Source organism: Acomys minous, assembly GCF_964271855.1.
Source record: "Acomys minous genome assembly, chromosome: 3".
NCBI classification, from domain to species: domain Eukaryota; kingdom Metazoa; phylum Chordata; class Mammalia; order Rodentia; family Muridae; genus Acomys; species Acomys minous.
The window spans coordinates 82541866-82559297 of NC_140485.1; the positions used below are offsets into that span (position 1 = coordinate 82541866).

A 17432-nucleotide genomic window follows, 5' to 3' on the forward strand; every position below is an offset into this window, starting at 1 on the left:
ACCCTTACTGCTTGCTGTACATACGTAGGCCGTCCACATGCCCTTAACCCTCAGCTTCACAACTGCCTGGCCTTCTGTCATAATAAATGTACTGAGTCTTGGCCTAGGAGCTTTGGTGGTGCCGTGAGGACCTTACCGTGTGCCCTGGGTATAATTTCTAAGGCAGCTGAAGGAATTGGATAGGGAAACAGTGGGATTTAGAATTAGCTGAAGTGGGGGGTGGGCAGGTAGAAAGAACTCTTCTTGGAGAGTTGAGGTTCAGAGCTCACCAAACAAAGCCTTGGTTTGTCACCTCTGCAGCTGGAGTAATAGCATCGTTGGAATGACTTACTCTTCAGTTTCTTCATCTGTAAAATCTGATTAAATATCCTATATCTCAGAGGATTTTTTTGAAGATTATTAATGAAATCACCACACATATCATGTCATTGATGACATTGCTAGTTTTTTTCTTGATTTTCATTTTCTGATACCAAGAGATTTTTGGTTTTGTCCCGTTCCCCCACCCCTCACCCCCTTTCGAAGCAAGGTTTCTCTGTATAGCTCTGGCTGCCCTGGAACTTACTCTGTAGCCCAGGCTGACCTCGAACTAATAAGTAGTCACCTGCCTCTGCCTCTGCCTCTGAAGTGTTGGGATTCAAGATGTGCGCTACCACCCCGAGTTCTTATTTTTTAAAGAAACCTTTGACTTGTACATCTGGCTTCTGGTGTGGCCTGCTGGGCGAGTGAGGTGCTGAACCAGCTTAGGTGTGGATCAGTATATAAGTCACACCCAGTGTAGGTTTCTGGCTGCCTGGAATGTGCTGAGATCTTTGTGCCTCTGCCTCCAAGCCCTAAGATTGGAGGCATATGCCACCAGGCCCCTGCTGCTGCTTTTTTCTTTGAGAGAGAGGTGCGGGGTTTGGGGGGGTGGGATAGGGGGGCTCTTATTTTGTGTGTGGATGCACACCTGAGCCGTGGTGTGTGAGTGGGAGTTGGAGAAGAGTATTTGGGAGTAGGTTCTCAGGGTTTTGTTCAGGTTGTTATGCTACAGGGGTCTTTACTAACTGAGCCATGCACTATGTAGGCCAGATTGACAGAACTTGGCAGTGATCTTTCTGTCTCTGCCTCTTGAGTGCTGGCATTAGAGGCATAGACCAGCATTTCTGGCTTTGCTTTGGTGTTTTGGGGGGAGGAGGAGCTGGGGAGTGAACCTGGGTCTTGCCCGTGCTAGGTAAGCATTCTACCACTGAGCTGGATCTCTGTCTGGTCTTGCTGTATATTTTTATGTCATGAACTGGGAATGAGAGAGGGATGGATAGTCCTATGTAAGACAGGATCTTACTCTATAGCCCAGACTAGACTGGCACTCAGTCTGTTAGCCCAGGCTGGCCTTGAACTCAGCAAGCCTCCTGTCTTAGTCTCCCAAGTGCTGGGATTACAGGTATGAGCCACTATACCTAGCTAAGACTCTTTTCTGGTTTTGAGAAGTGATACGATTTGTTGCAAATGGGGATGAACTCTTATATCATGTGTGTGTGGGGATGTCAGGATAACTTTTGGGAGCTAGTTTTTTCCCCTACCATGTGAATCCTTGAGATTAAACTCAATATAGCCTTTTGGTTGGCTTCATAGACTCTTTGTTTACAAGTGCTTTTGTTTGTTCGCGCTCACTCGCGCTCTCTCTCTCTCTCTCTCTCTCTCTCTCTCTCTCTCTCTCTCTGTTTGTGGTTTGGTTTGGTTTGGTTTGATTTTGGTTTTTCAAGACAGGGTTTCTCTGTGTAGCCTTGGCTGTCCCAGACTACCTTTGTAGACCCGGCTGTCCTCGAACTCCCAGAGATCCGCTTGCCTCTGCCTCCAGAGTGCTGGGATTAAAGGTGTGTGCCACCACTGCCCGGCGCTTGTTTGTTTTTAAGTCGTGATCTCTGTTTATACTCTGATTGTCCTGGAACTTGCTACGAAGATGGGGTTGGCTTTGAATTAGTGAGGACCATCCTGTCTATGTCCTCTGAGCGAAAGGCTTGGCCTTGAATTTGAGGTGATTTTTCTGTCAGAGTCTCCTGCATTCTGAGGTTACAGGGTAAGCCATAAGTGCCTTTCTGACTGGCACATGCACACAGCTGAGCGGTAGCCCGGGCGCCACACTCAACTTTTCCCTTTTGCTTGTGTTCCTGTGGTGCCAGCGGTTGAGGTTGTGTTTCTGGGTAGCCTCTTCCAGCCCTTATCTTTCAAAAAGTAAAGACTGTTAGTTAGTCCTGCTAAGCAGAATAGGAAATGTTCAGACGTGCTGGGGTTTGTTTTTTCTATGTAATTTAGTTGGAGATTGTTTTCATTATTTGCTTCCATTCATTTGTCCTTCTGGCCAGTTTTTCTAAAATGTTGCATTCCACATTTTTGATGTACAGAAGTTTTATCAGATACGATTCCTAAGGACTTCATTATCCACTGGCAGCTACCTGTGTTCTTGTTGAGTGTAGTTTTGTCCTGGTTTTGGTTTTGCCATCATATATGACTGTTTTTGGAAAACTTGTACCAGGATGACCTTTATACATCTTTAAAACAAAGGCTCTCTATGTAAACCAGGCTGCCTCTGCTTCCTGAGACTAGGAGCAAACTGATTTTTTTAGCAGTGACCTAAACACTGCCATGTTGGGTGATCGTGGTGCATAATCTCAGCACTGGGGAGGCAGAGGCAGGCAGGCTTCTGGGAGTACAAGGTCTATATAGTGAGTTCTAGGCCAACCAGGGATACATAGTTAGGCTGTCTCACAAAACAAAAACCCAAACTAAAACTGCTGTCCTGAGTTGTATTAGATTTAAGTTTAATTTAAGGTGAAGTTTTCTAAGGTTTTCTTTGGTTTGGTTTGGTTTTTGTTTTTCAAGACAAGGTTCTTTATGATAGCCTTGGCTGTCCTAGACTTGCTTTGTAGACCAGGCTGTCCTTGAACTCACAGAGATCCGCCTGCCTCTGCCTCCCCGAGTGCTGGGATTAAAGGCGTGCGCCACAACACCCGGCCAAGGGTTCGTTTTTCAAGACAAGGTTTTTCTGTGTAGCCTTGGCTGTCCTGGACATACTTTGTAGACCAGTCTGGCCTTGAACTCACAGAGACCCACCTGCCTTTGCTTCCCTGACTGCTGGGATTACAGGTGTGCACCACCTCACCCAGCTCCATACATTTTTTTAATGTTAGAAATGCATTTTCCTTGGAAGCATTAATACTGTATATCTTATAGGTAGTGATAAAAGCAGAAGGCCCATTTGTGTGCTAGGATTGAAATCTAAAGGTAAAGTCCTGTGAGTTCCTCCATCGGTAAGTTGTATTGTTGTGACCTTTTATGGAGTTAGGTCTTACTTTGTAGTCCTGACTGTCTTGGAACTCTACCTCTTGAGTGGTCTGATCATTCCCAGCTTTAAAGTAATTTTTTAGGGAGGTATCTGAGTACCCAACCTAGGTTCATATACAAGTGTTCTGTCACTAAGCTACATCCATAGCTAATATAAATATTATTCTCCAAATCAGATCCTTTATAGGAACAGAGAAAATTTATTGTTTTGAAGGAAGTTTTCTTAGTCTAATGTGCAGTTGAAACTTTGAAATTTGAAAGCCAGGGAACTCTCAAAATTCTGCTTGTTGGTTTTTATTAATGTTTATTTGTTTGAGGCAGGGATTATCTGTGTAACCCAGGCTAGCCTTGACCTCCATAAACCTCCCAAGTTCTGGGATCAAAGGTGTGTACCAACACTGCCCAGCAGTTTTATTAATCTCTTATTTTCTTCTCAAATTTTTGAGCACCATTTTTTCATTTTTCCCTCAAGACAGGGTTTCATCATGTAGCCCTGGCTGTTCTGGAATTCATTCTGTAGACTAGGCTGGCTGGCTTTGAACTTAGAGAGCCACCTGCCTGTGCCTCCTGAGTGCTGGGACTAAAGGGGTATGCTGACACAGCCCAGCCAAGCACACACACACACACACACACACTTTTTTTTTTTTTTAGTTACATTTACTTATTGTGAGTCCTGGTGGTTCTTTCCTTCTACATGTGGGTTCTTGGAATAAGAGTTAGGTCATCAAGGCTTGGTGGTAAGCATTTATCCACTATCTTGAAAGCCCTATTTATCTTTTCTTTGTACTATCTGGACAGGCTCTGTACAGGTGCTTGTGGGTGTGTTTCAGCCTAAGGTTGATGTCAGAAGTTTAATTCTATGGCTCTTCCACGGTACTCTTGGAGGCAGGGCCTCTCTGTGCCTGCCTGTCTCTCTCCCTCCCCTTCCCTCCCCTTCTCTATTTATGCAGTGTTCTGCCTGCATGTGAGCCAGCAGGCCAGAAGAGGGCACCAGATTTCATTACAGATGGTTGTGAGCCACTATGTGGTTGCTGGGAATTGAACTCAGAACCTTGGACGAGCAGCCAGTGCTCTTAACCTCTGAGCTATCTCTCCAGTCCCACGGTAGGGTCTCTTAAACCCCAAACTTACTTATATACCTAATCTCACTAGCTAGCTCTGCCTTCCAGTGCTAGAATTACAGGTGCACAGGCAATCCTGCCTGATATTTACCTGGCTGTTTGGGGTATCAGAACTTCAGTGCCCCTGCTTGAGACATCTCCATAGCTTCCTTATTTTATTTTATTTTTGCATCAGGTCTTGCTCTGTAGCCCAGGCTGGCCTAGAACTTCTAATACTTCTCCTACTACAGCCTCCTTAAGGGCTGCAATTGCAAGCACATGCCACCATCCCTGGTTTAAGCCAGAATCTCTGAACCAGTACACCACATCTGACAGGTGCAGCTAAGGTGCTAGTATTCTCAGCCCTCCAACCACTTGTGTAAGGTACAGTGCATTAGCTGGCACAGTCTTGAGCATTTATCCCAGTATGCCACACAAGTGTGTTCTTTGTAACTTGAGATTTACAATTTTCAGTAATTGAGTTTCTTAATAGGAACTTAGGATAATTTTTGTCTTCATGTTTTAAAAAAAAGACCATTGTAAAGTATATCAGAAGTTCAAATAAATCTCTTTCCATGTGTGATTCAAGAAATATATTTAAAAGGTAACAGTGATGACTTATAGATTGATACTATGACTTTTTTTTGTTTTTGTTTTTTGTTTTTTAAGCAGTGAGATGAGGAAGAAATATAGTTAACTTCTATTAAACCATTGTTGATGCCTGGCTAATTCTGATTGTTACTGTGTCTTTTCTGGAGCTGACATTTTGTAAATCATTCATCCAACTCAGGTATCCAATGTTAAGCCAGTGTTACATTGTCTCTCATCTGCAAAGAATGAGATTGGATGTGCTGAAATTATCAAATTGGGCTAGAACTAAGGCTCAGCAGTGAAGCATGGGCTGCTCTCACAGATGTTGCTGGTTCGAATTCCCAACACTAGCATTGCCTTTTCTAACAGCAGCTTAGTTGCAGGGATCTGACATCTCCGTCTGGCTTTCTCCAGCACCAGTTATGCATATGGTGCATATTACATGCAGCGAAGCACTCATACGGAAGAAAAATAAATTAAAGAATACAGGGGCCAGGTGTGAAGGTGTATGCCCCAAATTCCAGCAAACAGGGAGGCAGAGGCAGGAAGATCCCTAAGAATTCAAGGCTGTCCTGATCTACACAGCAAGTTCCAGGAATATTCAGAGAGACCCTGTCTAAAAAAACAAAACAAAATAATAAGAAATAAAGGGGCTGGAGAATTGTCTCATCAGTTATGAGCACTTATTCTTCCAGAGGGCCTGGATGTGATGCCCAGCACCACACAGCTCCTTTGTAACTCCAGGGGCTCCAGTGCTCTCTTCTGATCTCAGAAGGCACTGGGCACACAAATAGGGCATACATGCATAAAATAATTCTTTAATATACTTAAAGATCAAAGTAACTTTAAATTTTTAAAAAGTGTGTGTGTGTGTGTGTGTGTGTGTGTGTGTGTGTGTGTGTGTGTGTAGATACATGCATGGCATGGCACCCTTGTGAGGCTAGAGGATAACTAGGTTTTTTCCACCACATGTGTCCTGGGGGTCACATTCAGATTTTCTTGCTTGACAGCAAGTTCCATTACCTGCTGGGCCATTTAGCTTATCATCCATTCCTTTATTTAAATTCTTTTTTTTTAAATTATTAATGTATGTGAGTACTTTTTCTGCATGTATGTACACGTGCAGGCCAGACGAGGGCATCAGATCACATTATAGATGATTGTGAGCCACCATGTGGTTGCTGAGAATTGAACTCAGGACCTCATATTGGGCACAAATGTCACTATGTAGTCAGTACTGATTTCTTTTTAAGTTTTATTCATAGCTAGATGTGGTGACCCATACCTTTTTTCCCACTACTGGGATTGAGTAGGGGGTACAGAGGTAGATGGATCTCTGAGTTTGAGGTCAGCCTGGTCTACATAGTGAGTTCTAGGACTGCCAAAGAATGACCCTGTCTCAAAACAAACAAACAAACCTGACTGTTTTCTTTTTGTTTTGCCTACATGTGTGTATGTGTCAGAAGAGGGATTCGGATCCCCCCAGAACTAGAGTTATAGATGGTTGTTATGCCAACAGGTGGGTGCTATAGACCGAACCGGGTCCTCTTTAAGAATTTTGGTTTTGTTTTCATTTCTGTGGCTATTTTGTCTGCATGTATGTCTCTTTTCTGTACCACATGCATATAGTGCCCTCAAGGTCAAGGGGGGTTTTGGATTCCCTGAAACTGGAGCTCCAGGTGGTTTCGAGTCCATGTAAAAGCTGGGAATGGGGCTTCTCTACCTCTGAGCCATCATCTCTGCAGCCTTTGACCTTGCACTTACAATTTTCCTCTTTCCAACTCCCAGATACTGGGTACAGGTTGGTCATTGAGATACATAGCAAGGTCCCCCCCCCCCTTTCTTTTTTAACTAAGTCTCCAGAGGCTACCTTAAAATAAGTTTAAGATGTAATATTTGTTTCTTCCCTCTGTCTTCTCCATCTTCACTCTCAGTCTAAGTGTAACCTTCATTTAGAGTCCCATATTCTTTTTTGGTTATTCAAGACAGGATTTCTCTGGGTAGCCTTGGCTGTCCTGGATTCCCTTTGTAGACTCTCGAAAAACCAAAAAACAAACAACAACAAAAGTCTAATCTTCAGGGATTAACAAAGGCCTTTCAGATTTCCCTGTTGCTTATTTCTCTGGGTCCTGTTTTCGCTCCACTTTTGACTATACTTGCTTTTTCTGGCTCAGAGAGAAGACCAAGGAGATAGTACAGAATGTGCCCAGCATTTCAAAGCACTGTGTTTAATTAACTCCTAGAACTACCCATAATGCCATTTATTTTATGTGGCTGGGTGGGCGGGGTGCTTTTCTAGACAAGGTTTCTCTGTGTGGCTCTGGCTGTCTTGGAACTAGCTTTGTAGACATGGCTAGCCTTGGACTCAGATGTGCCTGCCTCTGTCTCCTGAGTGAAACACTGCCAGGCCAGTGCCACTTTTAATAAAGAAGAAAGGGCAAGTTTTTTGTTGTTTGGGGTTTTTTGTTTTTGTTTTGTTGTGTTGTTTTTGTTTTGTTTTGTTTGACTGATTGTGTTTGGGTTTTTTGTTTTTTGTTTTGTTTTGGTATTGTGGTACCAGGAACTGTGCAAGGTCATTACTAAGTATATTCCCAGCCCTTGCTTTGAGTGAGTTTTAATATTTGAATTTACAGCAAGGCAAGCAAGGACAGTCGTGCTTTCCCTGAGTTTTCCACAGATGCTACTGTTTCTGTGCAGCAGTGCTTAGGTGCATTCCTCGCATGGCTGCTTTTCCTTCAAGCATAATCCTACATGAGGAGTCAGTACAGTACAGTCCATCCACATTCCTTATCCTTAGCCTTACTCCTTAGCCTTTTGGCTTTTAAAAGCCCTTTGGCTTTTGTTTTCTGTCTATACATGTAGGTGCACTTCTACCATGTGGGTCCTGGAGTCCTCAGGTGTTGTGACAGTCTGTCTCTGAGACACAGATGTGTGTGTGTATGTGTTCGTTCCCTTCTGTCCTGCTCCCTCACCCCTGTGGGCCCTGTGCTGCCATGAGTCACCTTGCTGGTTCCTGTTTTTTTAGTTTGAGAGAGAATTTCGTGTAGCCAGGGCTTTTGCCTCTCGCCAGCAGTGTAGCTGAGGATGAGTCTGTGCTCCTGTCCTCCCGCCCCTGTCCCTGCAAGTGCTGGGGTTGTAGGCTGGCACCACCACGCCTGGCCTTGTTCTTTACAGATCTTTGTGTCTGGATGGTTGAAAGATCTCATTCACTCACTGTGTCTGCTCTAGGGATGGGATGTTAGGGTTTGGGCTGTTGGTTGCTAAAGAGGGAACCCTGGCGTCACATGGTAGGCAAGTGCTCTCAGCGATCTAACCCTGTTTTGTCTTTGTGTGTTAGGAGGGATAGAGCTTGCATGGAGTATCATGTGTGCTGGCAAATACTTGACCAGTGAGCTCTATACCCATTTCTCATACTTTGTTTTGGTGGATAATAAACATTAGTTCTTAAAAGAGGGACGAAATAAAACTGTGATATAAAACCCAGTTTAACCTTTTCAGGTTCAAGAGTTATCTTTTGTTTCAAGTACTAGAAAATGCAACAAAAATTACATTAGCAGAAATTATCTAGTCAAGGTTGTGTAGTTCATTATACATGTTGGACCATTTCTAAGCTTCAACTTTTCTTTCTAGTTACCATGTTGAAAAGCAGGTGTCAGCCGGGCGGTGGTGGCGCACGCCTTTAATCGCAGCACTAGGGAGGCAGAGGTAGGCAGATATCTGTGAGTTCAAGGCTAGCCTGGTTTACAAAGTGAGTCCAGGACAGCCAAGGCTACACAGAGAAATCCTGTCTCACCAAAAGAAAAGAAAAGAAAAGAAAGAAAAAGAAAAAAAAAAGCAGGTGTCAGATTAGAAGAGATGGAGAGAAAGAGGCTTTCTAAAGAAGAATTTATATTGGAATTCTACATACAGCTTATTGCAGTAAACTTGTGGTTTTTTGTTTGTTTTAGTTTTTGGAGACAGGGTTTCTTTGTGTAGCCTTGGCTGTACTAGACTCCCTTTGTAGATTAGGCTGGCCTTGAACTCACAACAATCCACCCGCCTCTGCCTCCCAAGTGCTGGGATTAAAGGCTTGCACCACCACGCCTGGCAACTTACGGTTTTTTAGTAGTACGTTATTTAGCTTTATAATTTAATGGAATTTTTCTTCAATTCTATTTTATTGAAAAATAGGTTGTACAGAGCTTTGATGTGGTCTGATCTTATTTAGTGAGGAAGATTTTGACACTGCATTTTCACAGGTGACTTAGCAATCAATGCCTTTTGGTTGTTTTGAAGTAGTCTTGCTGTACATCCACGTAGCCTTATTTTTGATGCTCCTCCTGCCTTAGCCTACTGAGTACAGCAATTAACAGGCATGCACCACCATGCCCAGCAGTTAGGTCTTTAGGATCAGGCTGAGAGCTTTTGGGTTGTAGATACAGTGCTTTGGAACTGATAGTCACTAAAGGGTTGGGAAGGTAATAACTTTTGTTCAGATTTCCTTAGGGTCTAGTTTATTAGGAGCAGTGGTTAGGAAAATTGACCCTTCAGATAGCCAAACTCATTTACTTTGTTAATTTCCAAATAAGCTGTTGTTAAATTTGTTAAAATATGGACTGGGGAGATGGGTCAGTGGTTTGAGAGTGCTTGCCCTGAAAGCATGAAGACCTGAATTTGGGGGGGTGGGGGGAGGTGGGAGGTAGAGGCAGGTGAGTCAGTTCAAGGCTAGCCTAGTCTGCAGAGCTAGTCTAGGACAGCCAAGGGTACACAAAGATGCCCTGTCAGGGGTAGGGGCAGGCTGAGGAGCTGGAGAGGATATAGTTCACAGATTAAGAGCACTTGATGTTTTCCCAGAGGACCCAGGTTCAATTCCCAGCAACCACATGACAGCTCATGATGGCCTCTAACCTCCAGTTCCAGGAGATCCAATATGGTCATCTGACTTCAGTGGGCATGTATTAATGCATGCAAGCACAATACCCATACACATGAAATTAAAATAATTAAAAAGAAAAGAGTTAAACAAGGCTGCTTAGGCCTGCAATCCCAGCACTGAAGAGTGAAAACTGGTGGATCCTGAAAGCTCTCTGGCCAGACAGCCTATCCCAAACAGCTATCACGTGTGTCCCTCCTGCCCATAGGTGTTTTTTAAAAATTGACAGGTTATGGCTTGAGAGAATTAAAGATCCAATAAGGAAATTAGGATTTGAAGACTACTAGTATAGGAATATCTGGTAGAAGCAGTGAGTTCCAGCTGGGCATGGGAGTATACACCTGAGATCCTGGCATCAGGAAGCTAGGGCAGGAATTTGGAAGTTAAGAAATCATAAGGAAGAAATGAAAACCTGGTAGTTCAAAGGCCTACCAACTTGACTTTGAATCCTACCTTTGGTGGTGGTTATGCTGTTGAATTTATTTAGCCTGTTTTGTTATTCTTAGATCAGAAAGATAATGTTTGCTTCATAGAGTTGTTTGAGATGGGCTGGTGAGGTGGCTCATGGGGTAGAGGTGCTTGCTACTAAGTCTGCCGGCGTCAGTGTGGTACCTAGAACCCATGCGGTGGAAGGCGAGGACTAGCAAGTTGCCCTCTAACCTCCACACGTGCACCAAGACGTGCATACACATAGACATTCTCTCTCTCTCTCTCTCTCTCTCTCTCTCTCTCTATCACACACACACACAAGTTTAATTGGAAATTAAAAGGAATTTCTGAGACAGTTGGTTATTGAAAGCTGAGAACCTCTTGTAGCTCTAGACTTCTGATATCTAATTGCCCACCCAGTCTCCGTTTGAATATCTCAGTCATTTTAAACACCAAAACCTGTCATGTGAACCTTTACCTATCCCATGCATGATACCAAAAGTACGTCCAAACAACACCGAGTCGCCTCTTACTTCATTTCCGGTCTGCCTAGAGCTGTTTGTTGTGCTCTAAATTTTGAACCAAAGATTTCTTTGTCCGGCTGTTTATGCTGCTACTAACCTAGACTGAGCTGGGTTGGCTTCTCTGCCCCCTAAATCCTACTCAATCTCAGTCACTTTCTGCTTGAACTGTTTTAGTGAACTTCTGACATCACAAGTAAGTCTTTAATAAGCCTTTAGCTTAGCTCTCTCTGAGCAGCCTTGGGGTCTCCTGGCTTTACAGATTCAACGATCATGGGTTTACAAAATTGTAGTCAGAAAAACAGGTTACATCTGTACTGAGCAGATAGACTGTTATTGTCTAAACAATGTATTGTAACAGTTTTTATGTAGCATTTACATAGAATTGGGTGTTATGTACATTTAGCATTTTTAAAACGGTCCGGTGTATCCCAGGCTAGCCTTGATCTCTCAATACTGCCCTCATAATACGCCACCAGGTCTAGCCCAGTGTCACTTTATATAAGGAGTTGGAGTTCCTATGACGTTTGACATCTGCTGGTGATCTGGAGCCAGGCTGCAAAAGCCCAGGGAGAACTATAATCCCAAACCTAATGTCGCTCTTTAGGGCGGATGCATATATATGTGAGGGTTAGACACGAGAGGAAATATATGAAGAAACCAAACTAGTAGTTGCGAAACTTAGTCTATCTTTGTTTCCTTTTGTTAGATTCATGTAATTCTACAAAGAGAGTCCAGGACAGCCAGGGCTATTACACAGAGAAACCCTGCCTCAAAAAAACAAAACAAAACAAAGATTGATGTAATAGCTCTATACAGCTATAGAGATGCAAATGAAATATTAAATCAGGTGTTTATCTCTTGCATCTACTGGCTTTTCTCGTCCTGTTTGCCATCATCCCTGTTTTCCCACCCCTCTAAGTTCCATTTGTCATCTGAAGTTGCAGCACCACAATTCAGGAATCCGTTTTATTCTGATACTCTGGAAAAGGCCAGCCATTAGAAGCTTATGTGAATGCGTCTTTTATTGCAAACAGTAAGCATAGTGTTGTTTTGTTGTTTTTATTTATATACACAGGGTCTCAGTGTGTGGTCCAGTCTGGCCCTTCACCTGCAATGAGTTTCCTGCCTCAGCCTGCTAAGTGCTGGGATTATAGGCGTGTTCCTATTGCACCTGCTTAAAGCACTTACTTCATTGGAAGGCTGCAGACAGTAAGCTGCTGGCCCTCATCTTGTCTCCACCTCCTGAGTGCTGTGATTGCAGGTCTACAGTTTGGTTGCCAGTTTGAAAGATGTTTCATTTCTGTTGCTGTGATAAAATGTTCCAACAGGGGGCCTGGACAGATGCTCTGTGGTTATGAGTTCCTAGCACCCACATGGTAGCTTACAAACATCTTTAACTGTACTTTCAGGGGATCTAATGCTTTCTTCTGGCCTCCTGGGCACCAGCCATGCATGTGATACTTATATATGCTGTAGGCAAAAAATACAAATACATATAAATAAGTCTAAATGTGTTTTTGTTTGTTTTGTTTTGTTGGATTTTCGAGACAGAATTTCTCTGTGTAGCCCTGGCTGCCCTGGAACTAGCTGGCTGAGAACTCAAAGATCCCCTGCCTCTGCCTCCCTTGGGTTACAGACATGCGCCCCAAGGCCTGGCCTCTAAAAAGAATGTTTATAAGGAAAGGAAAAAATCCTCCAGAAGGACAACTTGGGTGAAGTGGTCTATTTTAGCTTACAGTTTCGGGTTATAGTGCGTCACTGTGGGCAGTCGCTGCAGTGGGGTTTAAGACAGCTACTCACATCACCTCCACCCCACATTTCAGGGCCCACTGTCTTGAGGTTGGAGCCCAGAGTGTCTGTGGGTTGAGACATTTGTTCACAGCCATGTCCAAGGGCCAACTCTGTAGACTGTCCTTTGTTGACATTCTTCCAAAAGACTCTGGGTTGTGTTATACTGACAAAGACAGCCATCAGGGAAGGTTTTTTATTTTTAAGATGTACTTATTTTGTGTATGTATTTTGCCTACATGGATGTGACAGTATATAAGATAAATACAAAGAACACTGGTGTCCTTGTGACTGAAGTTGCCCCATGTTTCTATTTTTGTTTGTTTTGTTTTGAGACAGGGTTTTTCTATGTAGCAATATTGGCTGTTAGACCACCCTGGTCTTGAACTTACAGTGAGTGAGTGCTGGGCTTAAAGGCATGTGCCACCACACCAACGTCCATTCTGTTTTTTCTAGTGTCTGTGTATATGTGTGAATCTGTCTGTGCACCAGTGCACATGTTTGAGGGTGTACATACATGTGCAGTTGTGTATGGTGGCCAGAGAATAACTTTGGGTGCTATCTTAAGAACACATTCACCTCCTTTTTGAGACAGGGTCTTTATTGACCTGGAGCTCACCAATTAAAGGCTCGACTTGCTGGCCAGCAGAAATCTTGACTGTGCCTCCCCAGCACTACAATTACAGGTGTACACCACCACATGTACCAGGGATCTGGAAGTTGAACTCAGGTCCTTGTAAAGTGCTTGACTGACTAAGCCATCCTTCCAGCCCCTACCCAGTGTAATATTTTGTTCTTTTTATCACTTGTGGCTATGCTTTTATGTACATTATGAATATACATGTGGACACACCTATTTATTTCAGGAAATTTTCTCAATATGTTTATATACCAATGTCATAATTTTATATTAGCATAAATCTTTAATGTACCTCTCCTGTCTAGTTTTGTCAGTATTGTTTTCCTACAGCATCTCCCTACCCCATGCTTCAGTGGTCAAGGGAAAAGTGCTGTGTTGACTTATCATGTCTCACTTCCTTTTGCTTTAGGTGCTTTGCTTTGTTTTATTTTTTGGTTGTGTGGTGGTGCTTTGAGACAGGGTCTTGCCTGTGTCCTGTGCAGACCGGCCCCGCTCTTAAATGAAGTTAGGCATTTGAACCAGAAACTGCATACATGATATGTCCTTCTGAAGTTATCACATGGGAGACACAGTACGCTTTCATTAACTGTGTAGTGCAGGGGTCAGCAAGTATTGCGGGGATTTCAGTGGAAGGAAGACAGAGAGGAGGAGGATATTTAATTTGATAGCATAGTTCTAAAAATTACTGATTTTCCCCAGATTTTGTTGTTGACTTGTTTTTTGTTGTTTTGTTTTTGAACCCTACTTGTTTTTCCCCCCGGCTGGCCTTTAACTTGATCAGTAGTTGGGGCTGGCCTTGATTTTTCTAATTCTCCCGCCTCTGCCTCATGTGTGCTGGACACTTTCCTGAAGATTTAGGGTCTTGTTTGTTTTATGACAGGGTTTCCTGCCCTAGTTGGCTTCAAACTCTCTATGGTTTCTGACCTAGAACTCCTGGGCCACCTCCTAAGTGCTAGGATTACAGGTGTGTGCTGGTACACCCTGTCAATAGCAGTTTTTATTACGTTTGTTTCGATAAAAGAAAGTACCACTTTCTGTTCTTAAATTTGAAATCAAGTATATCTTAATGAACTGCATAAACAGTAGCAATGCTGTTGTATTTGTCCTCAGTGCTACTTCTATCTTCCATGCTGTCTGACAGAGTACTGTGTTTTTTGGACTATAAGACACACCTGACCATAAGACAAACCCAGTTTTTAGAGCACTAAAACAAGTAAAAACAGTAAAAGATGCATTCTATTCTCCCCCACCTTTTGGGGGCGGGGGAGTGATCTTATGGTCCCAGAAATACAGTATCCAAACATTGCGTGTAGACTGCAGGCTGCTTTGCAGCTTGGGTTCAGTATTAGTTCTAGCACAGCTGAGATATTTTAGCACAGAGGCACACTTGAGACCATAATTAGTAGTAAAATAGTTCTCCCCCAATATACTTTGAAAAAAGTAATTGTTTTTTACATTTTGTTTCTGCAGTTTGAAGAAAAGAGGTCTGAAACAAGGTCTTACCCACACCTGCTTCTGAACACGGTGACTGCCAGATCCTCAAACATCAAGTTCAGCTTTGTCTGTCAACCTGTCTGACATGTCGGGACCCGTGCCAAGCAGGGCCAGAGTTTACACAGATGTTAACACGCACAGACCCCGAGAGTACTGGGATTATGAGTCACATGTGGTGGAATGGGGGTAATTATTTCCATTTACTTAACTGTACTTGCCCAAAGTGCGGTGCCTTGTTGATGGGCTGAGTAGTTGATGTCAGCAGGCTTCTCTGACCCCGCAAAGCTCAAGGACAAGGCGGAGCTTGCTTTCTTTGGGATGCAAGTTTATTATATAGCAGGTTGCTGGTGTGGCAAGCTTAGTTTCTAGGTTTTCGGGTAGATTACAAGTGTGGGCTTGCCTGGGCTAGCATGTGTCCTTAGCACTGAAGATGGTAAGGGACTGAAATCACCGGACTCTTAAGTACATACAGGATTTTGGGGGTCAGAGTTCTGTCCCATGGTAAATAAAGGATGAAGCAGATCTCTAAAGACAGAAACTCCTCTGGATGAGAAACAGGATTTAAACCCTTTGTGCTTTCCATGACCCTACTTACATGTTTCATGAAGGCAGTTGGGTTGCATCCTCAAGCTATTGTCTCCTTCAGCAACTGTGTTTACTGTCATGGTTACCATGAAAGTTCATTTGAATGTTTGCATTTCCTGTCTGAGCATGGTATTTAACTGAAGAGTTTTGTCACTTTTTGTGATGAAAGCATTTCGGTAGTTAAGTACAAAATAAAGCAATTAAAAAACGTATAGAGGTTATAACTCGGTTAGGTGTGGGAAGCTGAGAAGCTGGGCATGGGTCACCTGGAATTGGAGGTCACCCTGTGCTATGTAGTGAAACCTTGTTTAAAAACATAAAGTAAAAATGTTAACTCCCATATATTGTATTTTATTTTGACTACATGTGACTTTTCTATATTCTGCAAGTGGTTAAATGGTCTCTCTGAACTGTCATAAGGTATGTTTTTCATTCTGGTATGCTGTGATGTTTAACAGTGAGCAGTTTTTCTGTATATAAGGAGACACTCTCAAGATACCATCAAGAACCATGGTACAAACCAATAAATGTTATCACTATTGATAATCTTAACAATTCTGTAATGTCATAGACTTTGAACTCTAGTTAATACCTGTGCTTATTGCAAAAGTCTAGAGTCTTATCTTCAAAACCAAGTGCTTTACTCAGAGCTTGCTGAAATGGTCCTAGAGATGGTATGTATCAGTTTGTATGCGCTGTACAAGGGAACTCAGTGAACAGAAAAAGACCTGATGGTATTAACATTGTCTATTGTTGTCTTGTTTTTTAACTACTTGAGGAGAGTGAGTGGCTGATAATGGTACATACTATAGTATAAGAATAAATGGAATTCACCTCACCCACCTTTACTTGGCATTAAACCTAGAGTCTTATAGATCATAGGCAGGTACTCAACTGCTGCTTGATAGCCGCAGATAGCTGCAGTGTCCCAGACTGGCCTCAGATTTGCTGTCTAGACCAGGATGACAGTGAACTTCTGTTCTTGTGCCTCCTCTTCTCCAGAGCTGAGATTACAGGTATGATGAGCATACCACGGTTACACATGAGGGCTTCACGGATGGTAGAATATTTTTAACTGGGACACCGCTCAGGCTAGTGTCTCATTTTATTTTATTTTGGGAGTGAGTAGTTAAAAAATGTCACAACTATTTATCTGTGGGTGCCAAAGAACCATTTGGGAGATGGTTCTTTCTGTGTATTATATGGGACCAGAGAATTGAACTTGAGTCTTCTAGCAAGGGCCTTTATCTTCTAAGTCATCTTGCCTGCCGATATTTATTTATTTTAAGGTTTCCTTATTTGAGCTGGGCACACTGACCTGCACCTGTAACCTCAGCACTCAGGGAGGCAGAGGCAGGTGGGAGTTTGAGGCCAGCATGGTATAAAAGAAAGTCCAGGGCAGACAAAACGACACAGAGAAACAAAACAACAACAAAAAGATTCCCTTATTTGTATGTATGTATGTTTTGTCTGGTGTCCTTAGAAATCAGAGGTTGGGGCGAGGTCCCTTTAAATTGGAGTTTACAGATGGTTGCAAGCCACCATGTGGGTGCTGGGAACTGAATCTGGGTTCTCTGTAAGAACAAGTGTTCTTTAACCAGAGTCATCTCCGGCTCCGTTTTCTTGGCAGAGGATGGGGCTATTTTTGAGACAGATTCTCATTTACTAAGGACGGGCTTGAACTTGTGGTCCTCCTGCCTTCAGCTTCCAAGTGCTAGGACTTGTTACTACAAGCGTGTGCTACCAGTCCCTCTTCATTTAGGCTGGCTTGAATTCATTCTGTAGCCCAGGCAGGCCCCAAGTTTGTGATCCTCCTGCCTCAGCTTCTGAAATAGCTAAGAATAGGCATGCTCTACCTTACTTGGTAGACTTGGGCCTTACTGGTTTGCTCTTGCTTGCTTGCTTGCTTGCTACTTTGTTTTTGTGGCAAACTTTCATTTTGTGACCCAGACTAGCCTCAGAAGTGTCGTCTCCCTTCCTGAGCCCAGGCTTTTCTACAGAAACCGTGTTTGTTGTTGGTTAGATCAAAGGCCGCTACTTCGGCA

The 17432-nt window shown here is 43.1% G+C and overlaps 1 protein-coding gene across 3 annotated transcripts in view; it reads left to right on the forward strand.

Annotated features, from left to right (window-relative positions):
- CSNK2A1 (casein kinase 2 alpha 1) overlaps nt 1–17432 on the forward strand; it is a 50266-nt gene that overhangs the window by 10112 nt on the left and 22722 nt on the right. For all 3 annotated transcript variants that reach the window (XM_084775352.1, XM_084775350.1, XM_084775351.1), the window contains exon 2: nt 14779–14988. In XM_084775352.1, the coding sequence (XP_084631478.1) occupies nt 14888–14988 (101 nt within the window). In that variant the 5' untranslated portion in view covers nt 14779–14887. The remainder of the gene's footprint in view (nt 1–14778; nt 14989–17432) is intronic.